General features: G+C 37.8%; 1 protein-coding gene across 27 annotated transcripts in view; it reads left to right on the forward strand.

The window, feature by feature from the left end:
• The window catches only part of WDR7 (WD repeat domain 7), a 355090-nt gene that overhangs the window by 243002 nt on the left and 93495 nt on the right, over positions 1-18593 (forward strand). For all 27 annotated transcript variants that reach the window (XM_070627699.1, XM_070627700.1, XM_070627703.1 and 24 more), the window contains one exon: positions 8921-9107. In XM_070627699.1, the coding sequence (XP_070483800.1) occupies positions 8921-9107 (187 nt within the window). The remainder of the gene's footprint in view (positions 1-8920; positions 9108-18593) is intronic.

The following is an 18593-nucleotide window of genomic DNA, read 5'->3' on the forward strand; positions in this document are numbered from 1 at the left end:
TGGTGTTTATGTCCCAACTAGAATGTAAGCTTCGTGAGAGCACAGATTTTCTTGACTTGCGCTTAAAATGGTGCCTAGTACATAGCAGGCACTAGTAAGTATCAAATGAATAAAAGGATCACTCAGTTAGTAGGTGCTAGAGGTAGAACTTACCCCCTGGTGTTCTCTTGCCTCCCTCCCATGCACCCATCCATTCATGCCATTCAACAGTCCTACACCTTTTAGGAACATGACATAGAAGTATGTGGACAATTCAACTAAAGATTCAATAGATTAACGTATTTTTTTTTAACTTCTTTGACATCATAAACATCTGCTTCTATTATTTTACTTCTTTATTGCTGACCCCCAGATTGTCAGACAGCACTTTTTACCTCCTCTAGGCAGAAAGAGGCTATATGCAATAAGTAATATCTTTTTGTTTGTTTATAGGAAGATAAGACTATCCTTATTTTAGTCTGCCATCCAAAATACATTAAATACTAAAAGCAAAATGGGATTAAATATGACTATATGGCACAACTTAGTTAATTTGAAATTCAACAGAACGGAAAAAAGTGTACTTTGAATCAAGAAGCATTTGGATTTTATACTCTTCTGATTATAGGGCAAGAAACAGCTAATTACTTTGAATTAGGACTGTTTTGATTAAGCTGATATTAGATTAATAAGTTTTTAAGTGTCTTTATAAAATTAACTTCCTAATTTCACGAAGTTATTTTATGCTTTTTTATTAAAAGAAATGATGACTTTTTATGCAATACAGGACGTAAAAAGTTTAAAAAGTTTTTAATAACTGCATGAATATAAAGTGTCTAGTTATAGAATGTTAATTATTACATTCCATATCCAATGCACACTACATTGGAATTATTTTTAATCAAATCAAGTACCTGTATAAAACAAAGAGAAGGAATTCCAGATGGCACTCTGCCATTCTTGTTCTTTGATGGACATTAGCAAGTGGGAAAAGGCTTCATTCACTTGGTTACACTTTGAAATAAGTGGTCAATCATTATTAATTCATTTTGCACTCATTGTAATGGTATAAATCATCATAAATTCATTTGGTTTAAAGTGCATCTAATATGTTCTCCCACAGGAATTTCCTTGTAATTGAGCTATTAATTAATGTATTTTTTTTAATATGACCTTTTTCCCTTCTCTAGTATTCAGAGCCAAGCATGGTTAGTGGCTATTTCTTCATTCATGATTTTCTTTTAAGTAGGAAAAGGTTGTCTTAACTTGGCCTGTTGACTGGCGTAGAAGGGACCAAAGCCCAAGAAAATGGTTATATGTATTATCTACCAGCAGAACAGCAGGAATAATTGTGAGTGATCTCTAAGGGCTCTTTGAAAAATTCTCTGAAATGCTATAGTTTTATAATAATTCCAGTTAGAGAATTTCATTCTCCCTTGATAAGCATAGTTTGACTCTGGCTTCTGTTTTAATTTCTGCTTCTTAAAACTCCTCCCTATGGCCACAGTTTTTTGTAAGCATTGGCTGCCATAAAATCCAGGTTCCCTTTCCGCCAGCAAGGAGGCACTCCATGATCGAGGCCCCCCTTTCCCCTTCAAGTGCACTGTCCCTCCACATCTCCCGCCTTCATCTTCTTCAGTTATCTAGTGTCTGTTTCCTTCCTCATTCAGGGCATACTGGTTGCTAGGGTCTTACAACAGCTGGTTCTAGAAACTGCCTGGGGGGGAACCACAGGAATCCTATGAGGTCTTCTTGCTTCAAGGGAAGCATGGGAGGGAAAACTTAGGACAAAAAAAGAAAGAAAGAAAGAAAGAAAAATAACAAATAGAAAGTTGGGGGACATATCATTGATTTTACAACTTTTTAGATGATTCTTATTTAGTGCCATTTTCTGCACAAACAGAAACTGGGCAAAAAAAAATACTACATGATTCTTGTTCATGCCATGAACATGTCGTTTTAGTAGGATCTGAGTGAAAATAAAGGTTCGAGTTAGTGTTAAAGGTGTTCTGTTAGTATATACAACTGGCAGTTGACTGTGTGTGTGTGTGTGTGTGTGTGTGTTTTAAGTGAATAAAAGAAGTCTCTCGTTCAGGGTGCTGTGGAGAACTCAAGACACTACTCTCAGGTTCAGTCCCTACCCTTGCATTAGAAATGCAAGAGGGGAAAAAAATGAAAGAGCACTTTAAAAGTGTTATTTATTATCAAATAAGTGATGCTGAAGATGATTCCTGATGCTTATAGAAATACGTAACTATAGTTCTTTGTAGTTAAAGTGTTTTTGTATAACAGGCATTCAGTAAATATAGGATGTGTTAATAAAGTGAGTCTATACTTTGTGATAAGAATAAACGGATGTTTCAGAAAACAAATTCGTTTTACCTAAGTAATAGCATTAGAGCATGAGTGTGTGTGTGTGTGTGTGTGTGTGTGTGTGTGTGTGTTATGGCATGTAAGTTAGTTTGTTAAAAGAGCTGGTCATTACTACCAGCCAGATACTACAAAACTTTTGAAAATTGGCGTTTTTCATTGGTCAGTTCATGATGGGACAATATTCATCTTGCCAAAGCAACAAATTAGCTGTAATATAACAGCTTTTTAACCACAGAGGCTTTATTTTGCTACCTGTCTCAGTCCTTTTCTCATTTTCAGTGTTTTGCTGTTACAGCAAAGTGTAAATATTTTCTTGCGGCTTTTGCTCTTTTGTAGCACTTTTAAAAAACAGTAAGATTAAAGTTAGAACACTTTTTTTGAAAGATTGAGATAAAAAGCTTAAGATAAAATAGCACTAAAATATGAGCTAGTGTTATTACTCTTGACTGCGTGACAACAGAATTTGTTTCTCAACAGCCAGAGGGTCTAAGTTAATTGTGATTTATCCATTGCTGGATTTTAGTGCTTTCTGCTTTTTAAAGGGTTTGTTTTGATTTGATTTGTTTTCCAATGTTTCTGAGCCTGTCTGCATTTTGGGAGTTCATGTGTATGTTTGGCTAGACATGCATGGGTGGTGTTGGGGTGCAACACGCTGAATTCTCACTATAAAGCTGCCATAGTGTCTGTACTACTTCCCTATCTTATAGGTAAGAAAGAAAGTAATTTGATAACTTGACCTTCAGTATGGTCCACATTGACTTGAATAATACTGAATTCTACGCTGTAATAAGTTGAGCTTGGAGCCTCTTGGCATTCTCAGTTAAGAGCCAGTGACTAGCAACCGGGCTTATTAGTTGTGATACTTATAGTGGGAGAAAGTACCCTTGTAGTTCCTCAGGACAGTAAATTTATTACAAATGGCAATTATTTCCAGACTTTCCGATATCATGGGCCAATAAAATTTCCAAAAAATAAAATTTGAGGGAATTCAGCAATGTTTTAAATATTTTGTTTTGCTGAATACAAACATTAAAAAATACCACTATCTTCACCATTTTATTAAAAAAACTTTTATTCACCAAAAAGGTATTAAGAACATAACTTTAGAATAAGCACTCCTTTAAATGGAATACATTTAGCTTTATGAAAAAGACTTATTACACTGTTTATATTTTTACCATTTTACCGCTGAGCCATGGAACCTTTGCTGTGGACCAGCACAGGTTTGTAGCAGACTCTTGGAAATTTCTGATCTCTGCATAATTTTGTTGACTGTGCTGATCTCTGCATAATTTTGTTGACTGTGCTGGGCACTTACAGTGTAAAGTAATTTTCACTATTTGCTAAAGCAACAATTACATATTAAGTACTTAGGGAATATAAAGCACTGTGCTAAGCCTTATGCCAAATATAAAAGTATTTTTAAAAATTTTCATATGGCCCAGAGAACTTACTCATTTAGCAGATGTGAAAAGGCAATAAACTAAATGAATAAAATTAGCTTTAGACAATACACTAAATGCCAAAAGTTGCTATATCATTGTTTCTTAAATGTATGGCTAGGAATTGCTATATTAAAATGAAGAATTTCATTCTAAGATAAGCAGGGAGGATGTGGCAGAAATTGCTGGCTACCTACCGCATACCATTCTCCTCTTCCATGTGAACAAAACCTCGGTTTTGTTGAAGGTGATGGTGTGTCCAGGAAGCAGACTACATTTCCCATCCTTCCTTGAAACTAGGGAAATTACTATATGGTATGAGTCTGACCAATGAAATGTAATCAGACTTTAAAAGGAGGCTTGACTTAACTGGCAAATGTCCTTTTGCCCTTCACTCATCTACCTCTTCCTGACTTGAAGGCGGATGCAGCGCTGGATGTGCACTTAACCACTTTGTGACCATGACACAACTAAGTTAGAGCCAAGACAATTATAGGGACCTCGGTATGGCTATATTTAGCTGTTGAACCAGTGACAGCAACCTTCTCATTGTGTGAGAAAAGATAAAACATGTAATTTATTTAAACTTCTGCTTTGGGGAGACATTAGTAAATGCAGCTGAAATTATCCCTTAATTCAGAAGGAAGAGGAGATTGATCATAAAGTATATAGTTTTGAATCTGTGCTTGGAAGAGTGTCATGAATAAAACATGGTTGTAAAGATGCAAATTGTGTTCAGAGATATATACTGGTCAGTACATATGGCCTGGGCCACAGAGGCCTAGACTTCCTCCCAAGGCCTGCAGCTGACCACATGCCTTCCAAGGTTCTCAGTTATCTCATCTAAAACAGGAATAGATCAGATTTGTCTAAAGTCGTTTCAATTTGAAAATTCTATGATTTGAGTGAATCCGTTTGGCTGGGGATGAGTAGATCAGGATTAAAAAGGCAGTAAGTCTTGCTCCTTTCTAATCACAAGACAGCCCAAGTTTTGATCTTTTTAAAATGAAAATCTGATCAAACCTCTCCTTTGCTTAAAACTTTCCAGTGGTTCCCGTTGTCACCAGAGTAAACTCTTAGCGTGGTACCTAAGGCCCTTTGTGATCAGGCTCTAGTATCCTGTCCTGCCTCGTGTCTCACTTATTTTTCTTCCACCTTGCCCATCGCCTCAACCTATCCTTTTCCCCTAACAAAATTTCCAGCCATATTGAACTGTGTGTAATCCCTTGATCTTGCCAGGTTCTCTCTCATTTCCCGGTCTTAAGCATGCTATTCTCTCTGCCTGGAATGTTTTCTTTCTATTCTCCTCTTTTTTGAGTGGCTAACTCCTATTTATTCTTTAGGTTTTGGTACAAAGATCACCCTTCTCTGGAAGCCTTTTCATACCCCTAAGATGGGGTTAAGTGCCCCTGTTAAGTTCTGTCTTGAAACCTTGTGATTATAAATGTTCTAACACTATTCCTAATACATTCAGATTACCTGTTTGCTCACTTATCTCCTAAACTAGAATAAATTTCCTTGAGGGAAAGGACTGAGTCCTATTCCCTAATTTTTTCCCGAGCACTTAGTATAATATAGCAGTACTCTATAGATAGTTATTTCATAAATCTTGGACTTATGGATAAGTTGGGACCAAACTGTGGAAAGACTTAAAATGAGTTTGTTGAACTTTTTAATAATACCACTGGGAAATCAATCATGATGGTAGATGATAGCATCATTCTCCACCTTGCTTCGTCACTGAGGCACTATGGAATAGTGAAGCATTTACATAAAATAAGTAAATATGTGTTTTTGTACAAAATTAGATTCCATCTTATACAGATTAAAATGCAGCCTTTATTGGATTCCAAAGGTTTAAAAAAAATTCTGAGAGAGAAATTTTAACTTCTGTCATGTGACTTTTTCTATCAGTAGGGAAGCTGTTCTTAGATTATCTTAATTTTAGCTTTTTCATTACCTTGGTTTATTTTACAGAGCTTCTATATTATATGGAATCATAAGTTGGGAAAGCCCTAAAATAGAGAATACAGTGTAAATTGAGAAAGGAATAAGTTTACCTATCCCTTTTTATTATCATACAACCATTTTTTAAAGCTGGTTCCTTAGTATCAGCAGAAAGAATATACGATTAGGAGGTTTGAAGCCTTTAGGGATCCTAGATTATTCCTTCAGAACACCAGTGTCGTTATTGCCGGTAGCATTAAAGTCATAAGCATCCTGTTACTCAACAAGGCTAGAAATCAGAAGGTTTAACTTGAAAAATCCTCTCCATCTTCTATTATTTACATATTTTGTTTGGAATAAGTTGTTGAAGACAGATGTGGGATTTTAACGTTTTTATATCTTTATAATTCCAAAACAAAGCATTGAAAAAAAAATCATACTCTTGTAGATTTAAAACTTGTGTGTTAAATAAGCCATTTTTCTCTCTGCCTCCCTTGATGCCCCATACTTGGCCTGCCAGGATTGTAGGGATCTTTGCTTTATGTTTCCCAGAGATTGTAATTTGATCAAAAGAAGGAGAGATGCTGTAGGAGGATTTTACTTAAGAGATCACTGAGTGAAATAGAAAGAGATTCAAGGGAAGGGGTAGCGGTGCTATAGGTAACCTGTGTTTCCTGTGGAGCTGGGCATCCTCGCCGTGAGCATGGATCACACTTTGCAGAGGAGCAGCAGGCATGCTGCACAGCCATTGCAGGGCCAGGAGTCTTCAGGAGAACCCTTACTGATTTGCCCTTTTCTGTCATTTCCTTCGAGGGTAAATGATCACATCCCCTCTGTTGTCCTTCTCACTTTGTCAGAAACGCATGGAAAATATCAAGAAATCAGCCACTTATTGTTTATTGTTGGTCTCAGGAAAAATTATCAGAGTGGTGAGGAAGCTGCCTCTAGAGTTCCCACAACAGAGGCCATGAGGAAGCAGCAAAATCCCTAGTCTCGCCAGAAAGCTCCTACCTGTAATGAATACGGAAATAGTAGAGGGCAGTTAGGGAAAACAATGATTGAAGTGCTATAAACATTGTACTTAGGGAACTTTCCTTCCCCTTTGCAATACCACTTACAAGGATACACCTCCAGGGAGGCCTGTCCCTTAGGTTGGAAGCCATTGCTGCTGGTGTTTCAGGGTGTCTGCAGAGAACAGCAGTGGGGATTGCTCTGCAGCTCCTACAGCTTCCTGGAAGTAAATAACAACAGGAAAGTGGTAGATTTCTTGACATTTTGAAATATGCTGACAAACTAGGGCAGGGAGCTGCATTAGAAGTGTATGTGCAGCAAAGGCAGATCTATTTTCCATTTTAGGTCCATAATGTGTGCGAAGCACTGTGCTTGCTGCTTTTGGAGACACGAAGTTATATGAAACACAGTTCCTACTTTCAAGGAGCTAACGAACTTGCTGAGGAAAAGGGAAATGCACGGAAATGCTTGTATTTAAAAATATCACATGATAAGGGAGTATAGGTGCTGGCAGAAAATAGAGAACTTTTTTAAAAGGAGTTTATATTTTTATGATCCACAAAACATAAAGCTTTACATATTACATTTACATGGCTAAGTATGAGAGTAAAATATACAGATACGTATATGAGTGAGGTGTGACTTGGGGGATGTTTTCTCAAGGAGGCTTTGCAGATATGTCTGCCTTTTTAGTTTATTACAGGAGTTGTTCATCCAAGTCCATGGCCTCCTTAAAACTTTTCTGCAGAATTTGATGGATAAGTATATGTATATAGTTTCCTGGGGAAGGGACTGATGGCTTTCAGCAGATTCTTAAAGGGTTCTACGACTGAGAAGAAATTCAGAACCACTAATTTACAGGGTGCATTCACAGACTCTTTTCTTGGCTTTACAATATCTTTCACTTCTCTTCTCTTCCCTTTCAATCCATTCTCATTTAACAGTTGGCTATAACGTAAAAATGAATAAATGCTTTTATTTGTTGAATGCATTAAATTAAAGTTTGTATGCCATGTTCTTAATTTTGAAAACAGAGAAGTTCAGCCTATTCATAATAAGTGATGGCTGTCATTTATTGATCCTCACTGGTGCTGGGCACTTTGAAGTCCACTTTGCACGCGTTAATCCATTTAACATGCAGGCTTTTCATGAAACATAGCTATCAGTATCCCCATTTTGCAGACAAGGAAACTGAGACTCGCTGAGTACTTCTAAGCCTGCTCCCTAATAAATTATGAGACTGTGGTTAATTCCCTGTCTGAAATCTGAAGCCTCTTCTCTCCTGAACCAACATACTCTTCTGTTCTATGATGTATAAACTGTTTATCTCTTTTCCTCCAAAAACAAACAAACAAAAAATCTCTTCTAAATCAGTTTGCTCCTCACAGTCCCCAGTGTTTTCTTTTTTAATGTCAAAATGCCTTTTGAAGTAGATGAGCTTTTGCAGTTTAATAGCTATTAGTCTTATGTATACAAAATGTCAGCATTATCTTCAACATAGAGGAATACATGTTAATTAAAATCTAGATCATTTCATCAGATTTTTAAGTAATATTGAGGCATTTTTAAATTTAACAAACTGTGTGAACAACTTACCACATACTTGACATCATCGTGCTATATCAGTACACCAGAATGTGGGGGAACATAGAGGCTTAAGGGAGAGGGCTTTTTAAACTACACATCCTGCCTTCTCCATCCCTCATCCCTGTTCATAAACATTGTCTGTAGTGAGAGATGTTACCAATGGGAAGTATTTGACACATGAACTCTATTAGATGCAGAAGGAAGATGACGAAACACCATATTACATCATTTGAAACCCTTTCTTTTGCAGAATTCTGAGTAGGGAGAGACATTATTTGGGAGTTTAGGATGGCTGATATGTCTTGAAATTATATATACTTATTTATATATAATTATTATATAATTAAAACACTTTAGAATATGGTATAAAATGTTGTAACCAAATTATCTCTTTAAAGTGTGTGGCTGAGCAACCTGTAAACTCGAGATCTTTTATAGTCTTACTGTCCAAAACCTTCTTTAGTTAAAACAAAACAAAAAAAAGAAATCCTAAGTGGTTTATATTTTGAAAATGTGCTTCAAGGAAAACATCACGAAAGTAAAATTACTTCATTGCTCTGCCTTTTATTTTGTAATTTTAGGTAAGGCACTGACATTTCTTCTGCTGCAGCCCCCAAGCCCAAAACTTCCTCCACACAGCACTATCCGAAGGACAGCCATTGATCTAATCGGACGTGGTTTCACAGTTTGGGAGCCTTACATGGATGTGTCTGCTGTCCTGATGGGGCTTCTCGAACTTTGTGCTGATGCCGAAAAACACCTTGCCAAGTACGTGCTCAATTCTAGTTAATTTAATTTGGTTTGTTTATGTTTTGTTTGGGTGGACGTCATTGATTGCTCTTTAGAAGTTGTGTGTTTTCAATAGACAAAAAAGACAAATATCTCAATATATGAAATTTTGGATATAGACAATGAAAGGGAAGTATGTTTCTGTAATTTTAACACAACTGGAATTTAGCATTGAGCTAATGAGTGATTGATCTGTGACATAGTTTTTAAATTATGTTTATTGTGCCTTGAGATATTATTAGCTAATAATATAATAAAAATATAAACATATCATTTATAAGGAAAATGATATATGTACTTGCTCAGAAATGTTTTACTGATAGAATACATGGCCAAATAGTTGGAGAACTATTCCTTCACATTTATATTAATTTTTAAATCAACTTTATGAAAGTTTCATTTGCACACAATGAAGGACCAGCCATGAGGAGGTTGCAGTGATCTAGGGAAGCAATGATGAGAGTGTAGTCATGCATCACTTAACAGGGATGTGTTCTGAGAAACATGTCATTAGGCAGTTGTGTTGTTGTGCAAACATCATAGAGTGTACTTACACAAACCTGCATGGTGTAACCTGCTACACACCTCGGCTCTGTGGTTCTAAACTTATAGGACCACCACTGTCTATGTGGTCCACTGTTGACCCAAACATCTTTATGCAGCGCATAACTGTAATGGAATAGGAAGATGAGCTGAGGGAGTTGCTAAAATGAAATAAGTGGGAGACATTTGGTAACCAAATGGCTAGGAGTTGCAGAGGTGGGAGGATGGCGATAGAAATTAGTGTTGACTTAAGAACTCAGCCTCCTGATTCCTGGAGGAAGTCTTTATTTTGGTGGTATAATACACATAACATGAATTTTACCACTGTAACCATCTTAAAGTATACAATTCAGTGACATTAAGTGCATTCACAATGTTATACAACTGTCACCACTATCGAGTTCCCAGGAGTGGTCACCCCAAATGGAAACTCTGTACATATTAAGCAGTCACTTACCATTCTCCCCTCCCACCAGCCCCTGGCAATCACTAATCTGTTTTCTATCTCTATGAATTTGCTTTTTCTGGATATTTCATATAAATGGAATTATGCTGCGTGTGGCCTTTTGTGTCGGGTTCTTTCACTTAACATAATACTTTCAAGGTTCATTCTATGTTGTAGCTCAAATCAATACTTCATATCTTTTTATATTTGAATAATATTACATTCCATGGATATACCACATTTGTTTATTTATCTGTTGATGGATATTTGGATTGTTTACGTTTTTTGGCTATTGTGTATAGAGCTGCTATGAAAATTCATGTGCAAGTATTTGTTTGAACACCTACTTTCATTTCTCTTGGGTAGACACCTAAAAGCAGAATTCCTGGGTCATATGGTAATTCTATGTTTAAGTTATTGAGAAACCACCGAACTGTATTCCACACTGGTTGCACCATTTTGTACTCCTACCAGCAATATATGTCAGACTTCATTTTTTCCACATCCTTTCCAACACTTGGTATCTTCTGGGGTTTTTGTTGTTTTTTTTTTAAAAGATCCATTCTGGTGAACGTGAATTCCTAGTGGTAGGAATTCTTGAACTGTCTTATGAGGCATCTCTTAATGTAAATGTTATTACCTCTTTTCTCAATGAATTGTATTTCATTCTTATTATTGTTAACCCTTTAAAAAACTGAAGTTCTCTGTTCTTTCCTCATGACTGCCTTTCTCATATCGCACAGTTCCCTTACGTTCCAGCACAGCATGCTTTGGCCTGTTGTCTTTCTGCTGGCTTCTCTGTGCTCAGGAAGTGAAGACCAGAGAAGCAAATGAAGGCTAGACAGGAATGCTGTGGCTTTGTGTACAGTTTGGGCATTCACAGCCCAAAGTCCCAAGACTGATTAGTTGGAGGAGGGTATTCATTTCAAACCTAGGCAGCTGCCCTCCTCCATTACCTCCTATCATACACCATCCTTCCTGAACTTCACCTCCCTTGTGTCTCCCTAGCTGCATGCCCTTCAGCAAATTACTTCACCTTCTACCTCAATTCCATCTGCAAGTTGGGGCTAATTAAAGTACTCATCTCATAAGGCTGATATTAAATGAGTATATATTTGCAAAGTGTTTAGAAGTGTACTTAGCACATATTAAGACAGTGAATGGATGTTACCAAGTGGTAGGACAACTGGTGATGCCATTGTCATGATCCTAGTGTTCAGCAAATCAAGAGCTGCCTGTTTCTGGAATGAACAGTTCAACATGGTGGTAAGCAGGATAGTTTCTGGATACAGGAGGCCTAAGGTTCTCAGTTGACCTTAAGAATTACAAGGGAATGTGAGCCCATGAGTTTGCAGCATTACTAAGAGGAAGCTGACCTTTGTGCAAAGCCCCAGAACATATTTTCAAGTTTGTGCTCTCCCCTTGACTGCAGATGCCATGTCTGCTGGCTTCTATTACCACAGCTCTCCTGGTTATCTAGAGAAGCCTTTACCATTTTTTGATTGTCCAAAATTTTGCTTTGACCTAATTTTCTAGACTATTTTCAAATCTGATCTAAACAATTTCAACAGTATGCACTCATGTTGTCTGGGAGGAGAAGTGATGGGATTTTATTTTAAGTTTAGTATTTAGTATTTTTTTATTTTGTTTTTAAATAAGTTTATATGAAGCTTGCATCAGCAAACATAAAGATACACTTATATTTTATCTACATGTGATATGTCCACAGACACAAATACTATAGTTTTTCAGTAGGTGATTTAAATCTTGCTATTACATCCTTTTCTGTCATGAAGATTAGTATGGTTCTCTGTACACAGCTCTGAATAAATGAATGTATCAGCATGTAGCCTTGAGGAGTCCAATGTAATTTTCATCATGATAAATTGCATAATAAGCAAGAAAATGTTTGCTTATTAATCTATAACAAGATTTAGATTGAAAATGGCCTATTACATCCATGACACACTAGGAACAGGCTGCAGAAGGACTGAGATGGGGAGAAATGGAGCAGCGATGTGTGCAGGGGTTATGTGTGCATCTTACACTCATGGCACCCTACTGAGCCGCTCCTTTTTGTGCCTGATTTACTGTGTAAATGATCGCAGTGCTCAGCTGCCTTGCTTCTGACTGTGATGTTAAGCTTGCTTTATGAAGAAGCTTTTGTGGTAGGCTCATGATTTTTAAAATTTCAGTTCATGTTTATTGAAAAAGAAAACTCCTTGGCAATGTTTCCATCTCTATTCCCATTCATGTGAATTTATGAGGGATGGGGTTTTAGGGAGGGGCAGCAAGCTCAGGCCTGCTCCCTAGTCTGGAGAACACTTATTATAGCAGAGTTTCTTTCTTCCTCTCTCTCTTTATATCAACATTCTCTGTCAGAGATGACTCCTGAGAGGTCTCCTAAAAAAACTACCTATGGCTCAAGATTAATAGAGTATTTTTCCAGAATTAATAATGCCTTTATTTTAGAAATATGGCTTAGAATTTTATGTCTTCAAGATCAAAATATCACCAGTCGTTTTCTAATGTTTTCAAATATTTTTCCAAATTTTAAACTATATTTATTAACAAGGAGGCATTTCTTGAGTAGATAATCTGTGGAAGGAACAATGTTAGGTGTTGTATGTAGTTATGAAGTTGTATCAAACAAAGATCCTGTCTCCATGGCACTTGCAGTCTTACAGGAAAGCAAAGATCTGCCTGAGACGACATGATAAAAAGTGAGGCGAGCCAAAGGTCTGGACAATCCGAGCATGAGGAGAGACATCTAGCTGCGTCATCAGAGAGTATGCAAGGAACAGTTTCATTTGAATCTTTTATTTGAATGATGAGGAGAGGAGGGTAAGGACAAGGACATGCAAAAAGACAGAAATGGGAAAGCACAGGCCTGCCCAAAAGATGCTGACTAATACCTTAAAACACAGGGCAAGTGAAAGTAAATATTGCTTTTAACTAATTGTATTCGTTAATTCCTTGCAGAACTTAAACTGTGGCATGCTCCAATCTAAAACTCTAACATAATTTCCTTCCCAGTTATCTCTGGGGAAGAGAATTAGGGTCAAAGAGAAGATTGGTTGTTACCTTTTACTTTATAAAAAGATTGTTACAGTGAGCTTTTTCCTTGTTTTTAGCACCTACCACGTATCTATGAGTATGCAGAGAAACAGGTATGGGATAAGGATAAGAAAAAATGAATCTGTTGTCTCTTGTCCACAGTAACACTGTTGTCAGTGAAAAAGATAGGGGTTCACACTCAGGTCTTGCTATCTCCAGAAGCCATGCTGCTAACACTATGCTGTCTTGCATTCTAAATCTCACACCCACAGAATTAAAGACCAACAAGTACTAAATTTAAAACAACACATTAATTGGACATAAAAGTAATCAACTCACAATTTTCAGTGCACTTTCAGATTTTTAAAAATATATTTAATAAATTCCTTTTCATCAAGGATTTTGTGCCTTCTAGAACGTGAAAACCTATTTAAATATCAGTAAGCTCCTTGAGTGCTTAGGACATGTTTTGTGTGTTTATTCTTACCAATTCATAACATCTTTCATGTGATTTGCATGCAATAAATGTTTAATAAAGACAGAATTTTAGAGATGAAAATCTCTTTCAATAGCCTCTGATCCACTGCCCTCAATATGTGATTAAGTAAACAAGTTTTAGAGAGATTGAACAACTTGTCCGAGGTCACACTAGCGTTGTAAGAGCTAAAACAATATGCAGGTCTCCCACTCTCACTTTGCTGCTCTCATGTCATGTAGTTATGCCACCCTTTATATGACAAGTCATCCACAGGTAGAATCTTATGTGAGGAATTTTTTAAATGAATGGTTATGGGCTGCTCATTCATGAACTGTTTAATAGAAAATGGAGGCTGCACTTCATTGAAATCATAGGTTGAGCCATTGCTAGCTAATCATGAGAAAAATAGAAACATGCAGTATTATCTTTTTTTATAAATCCATCATTTTGATAGATCAGCATGGTTATATACATAGTGCTAAAATTTTAGAAACAGTAGAAAATCCTGCTTTATTAAGGAACAGTAAAATCCTTGTGCTTTTGGGAGGCTAGACTTATATCTATATGTGTTGTAGTTTGATTTTGATTCCATTTTCCTAGGTCATGTTGCAGGGCCTTTCTCTGAAAGAGAACAGCAGAGCAGTGCTGGCCCCAGCTGCTGAAGGTGGCCAGTCTTTCGTTTCATACTGCCGTGACTGAGGGATGTCAGTGAGTTACAGAAAGCCCATTGCTTTTCTGGAATATTCACAGTTTACCAAATGTTAAGAGAGAAACATATAGTCACTGGAAACCACACATGCTTTGATAACATACAGATAAGCCTCATACATTAGGAAGATTCTTTTTGAACTATATAAAGTAGAGTTGGAAAAAAAGAGTTGACATTTTAACTCAGATCTCAACTATGTTTTTTAAATTTAGGGGGCAAGGAGTAGAGAAAGGAACACATCATATGAACACTAAGGTGCCTTAGGATTCTATATTTAAACCGTTTCTGTTCACATGACACTTATTTTTATTGGAAAATTTATAATCTGAGGAAACCATTTAACTAAATCATGTTAGCATAGTTTTTGTTCATCGTAGATGTATATAGCATATAGGCATATATGGAACAGGTCTAAAAGATAGGCACTTATTGGAGGAATTGCCACCTTTGAGTTTAGGAAATTAATGCCACCTGTGAGTTATTAAGGTCCGACATGACAGAGAGGAATTAATGATTCCTTATTACAGTAAAGACAATTGTTAACACCTGTTTTACTAAGAAAGGATAAGATGGAATTCCCAGATGTTATGTAATTATTTATTTTGAAAATAACTTTAGTCTTTGTTTTTGATGGGGAGTGTTTTCAATGCCCTGTTACTGTTTGTCTTAGTCAGTTTGGGCTGCCGTAACAAAATACCATAGATAGAGTGACTTAAACAACAGATATTTATTTCTCACAGTTCTGGAGACTGGTAAGTTAAAGATCAAGGTGCTTGCAAGGCAGGTTTCATTCTGAGGCCTCTTCTCTTGGCTTCTAGGCAGCTGGCCTCTTAACTGTGTGCTCACATGACTTTGTTGTGCTCAGGATTAGGGAGAGAAGCAAAGAGAACAAGCTCTCTGTTGTCTTTTATAAGGGCACTAATCCCATCACAAGGGCCTCACCCTCATGGCCTCATTTAACCCCAGTTACCTGCCAAAGGTCCCATCTCCAAATATCATCACAATGGGGGTTAGGGTTTCACCATATGAATTTTAGGGGGACACAAACATTCAGTCCATAACACTGTTGACCATGATTTGAGGGCTATGGATGAAAGTTTAAGTGTTTTTCTCCCTAAATATTTCCTTACAGTATTCCTTAATTTGGCAGATGGGGAAGTCTGACCATTGTAGACAGTGACATTTAACTGAAGTGGTCTTACGTGGAACTTTTAAACTGCTTTTTACCCATGAGGGAGTAAGGGTTAGAACAGGATTAGTGAGCAGTCATGTAAGGAATGAACTCAGCCTGAGTGGACTATTTTTCTGTTCATGTTTTTTATTTATAATATCTGTCATCACTGGTATTTCATACTGAATGTGTATACTGAAATGCTGAATAGAAAAGAGAATGTGTCATATCGTATTTTTTAGAATAAAGACTGAAACCAAAGACCTGTCCTGTAAACCTATATAACGAATGTTCTGCATAACAGCCAGATAAGCAGGATCAGATAAGAAGAGTGGATTCCCTGTTTACGTACAGATTCCAGAATAAGGCAGACACCCCTTCAATTTCAAACCTCTGATAGCATGATCCTTCTTCTTTCAGTTAGAATACCACATTAAAATATATCACAAACACCGTGTACTCTTGACTTTAAAGATCACTACATGCGGAATTAGACTGTCTGTTGGGACTACCAGATCAATTACTTTGACTTCATTGCCTGGTCAATTCAGTCAAATAACTGGCTTAAGTGATTTTTTTTTTTCCTGCTGAATTTGCTAGGTAACTTCATTTAGTGTGTAACTACTGAGCTAACACTGTGTCCAAGGGCTGTACTAGGCACTTTGGGGGGATACACAGGATTAGATGGCCGGTCCCAGTCTGCACGGAGTTCACAATACAGTACTAATTCATAATGCCTGGCAGAATGTGATTCGTGCTAAGGGCCTGGAATAAATGGGTTTTGTTGTTGGTTCTTTTTGTTTCAATAGAAAGTACTTCAGTGCTGTAGCAGTTGCCAAATACCACCTGGGCTTCCACAAGAATTGAACAGAGGGGAGGGAAAGGGGTAGGGGAAAAGCATTAGCAAAATACTAGAATAAAAAAGGAATACGATTTCGGGGCCCAACTTTGAAATTAGTGGGGCCTCAGAAGCATTGGTGTTAAAAAGACTGAGTTATAAATTAGTGAAACTAGATTATTTGAGGGCCTAGAGTTTAAAACCAAGGAGTCTAAGATTTTTCTTAGAAGCAATAGGAGCCGCTGAGGGTTTTAAGCAGGTTAACCATGAAATAAAGTTGGTGCTTTTGAAAGATTACTCTAGTAGTGGTGCATTGAGTAGACTATGGAGGGAAGAGACAAGGTTTCTCTTCTTCCTCTATGGCTTGGCAACTCCTTTCTGTTATCACACTCACACCCTCCCACTTTTGTACTGTGGCTGCTCTAAAGGTCACTGCAGAGTCCTGACCTCAGAGCAATAGATCTGTCCACGTTATGCAGCCCTGCACTCAGACCGCCAGACCCTGATGACGGGAATCACTCAAATGCACACAGCGATGCCTCTGCATCATGTTGGGTGTTCCAGCTTCCACTGAACTCAACAGCCAAGACTTTTACACGTGTTCGGTTAGCTTCCTTCCCTCTTACTCTACAGCTTCTCTTCTAGACCTCACCACCCCTTGCCAAACTTCACCACTTTTCTTACTGGAAAAAGTTCGCTGATTCCCCCAAATTCACAAAATCATTTGCTGAGATGGGGGAAGGGTGATATGTGACTAGGCCTTTAACTTGAAGCCAGTGAGCTGCTGTTAGTTGACCTTGTTTTCTTTTCACTTGGTTAAGGAATCTTTGGTCACAAGAAGCATCTATTGTACATACAATGTAGGTCAGGTGCAGGGCTGGATGATTTTGAATCTGTTATCTCATTAAATCTTCTCATCAACCTTGTGAAGTAGGTATTTCAGTATACTCATTTTCAATATTCTCAGTATACAAGAAGACATTGTGTTTATTCAATCTGGGGTGGCCTCGAGGCACGGCATAAGGGTGGGGGAATATCCACTTGTCGCTGTGGCATGAGCCTTGAAAGTCTGTCAGCTGACCACCCGCATCCTCACGTGCACACACACGTGCATATTCATTCATTCTCATTCTTTCTCTCTCTTTTTCCTCTCTATCCTGCCCGCTTTCCAGCTTCCCACTAAATGTTTCTCCTCCAAGTAACAAAAGGGGTAGAAGAAAGGACTTAGAAGTGGGTGGTGAGTTTGCTAGGATCCTGTTTATGTGAGTAGAACTCTGGTTTCCGCCTGCAAGAGGTCACAGCAGCACAGAGCTGGGAATGGACAGGACTTCTGTGGACTCCAGGAGTATGCTATAGCGCTTGTCCTGCAGAAGGCAGGGAGCAGCACCTCCATGGGGAAGGCAGAGAGGCACTCCGAGCCGTGAAGTACAGCAGGGCTAACACCCTCTCTGTTATTATACAAGTATTTCCCTTGGTACAACCTAGCTTTTATGGCAGCCACAACACTAACATACAATCTGTGTTTCAAATACACCCCTCAAAAGTCAATTTCATAAGCTCAGTAGAGGAGTGTATGACCCATTCAAATTCTATAAAGTTGGTCGTTTGTACCTACACATAAGATATCTTTATTTAACTGAATTTGATCTTGCTGAGGACTTTCTGAATTCCAGTTCTGTTATTTAATACAGTTGTTCTTATTTACAACTTTATATTCACACAAATTGATAACCATGGATCCTGTATCTTCATTCAGCCATCTTTTTTTTTGAGGAAGATTAGCCCTGAGCTAGTGTCTGCCACCAATCCTCCTCTTTTTGCTGAGGAAGAGTGGCCCTGAGCTAACATCTGTGCCCATCTTCATCTATTTTATTTTACTATTTTTATTTTTATTGATTTACATTTTTAATTTTTTAATTTTTTAATTTTTTTTTTTGAGGAAGATTAGCCGTGAGCAACATCTGCTGCCAATCCTCCTCTTTTTGCTGAGAAAGGCTGGCCCTGAGCTAACATCCGTGCCCATCTTCCTCTAGTTTACATGTGGAATGCCTACCACAACATGGCTTGCCAAATGGTGCCGTGTCTGCACCCGGGATCCAAATTGGCGAACCCCGGGCTGCTGAAGTGGAACGTGTGCACTTAACTGGTGTGCCACCGGGCCAGCCCCCATCTTCATCTGTTTTATGTGTGAGATGCCTGCCACAGCATGGCTTGATAAGTGGTG

The sequence above is a fragment of the Equus przewalskii genome, chromosome 7 (assembly GCF_037783145.1).
Source record: "Equus przewalskii isolate Varuska chromosome 7, EquPr2, whole genome shotgun sequence".
Classification (NCBI taxonomy): domain Eukaryota; kingdom Metazoa; phylum Chordata; class Mammalia; order Perissodactyla; family Equidae; genus Equus; species Equus przewalskii.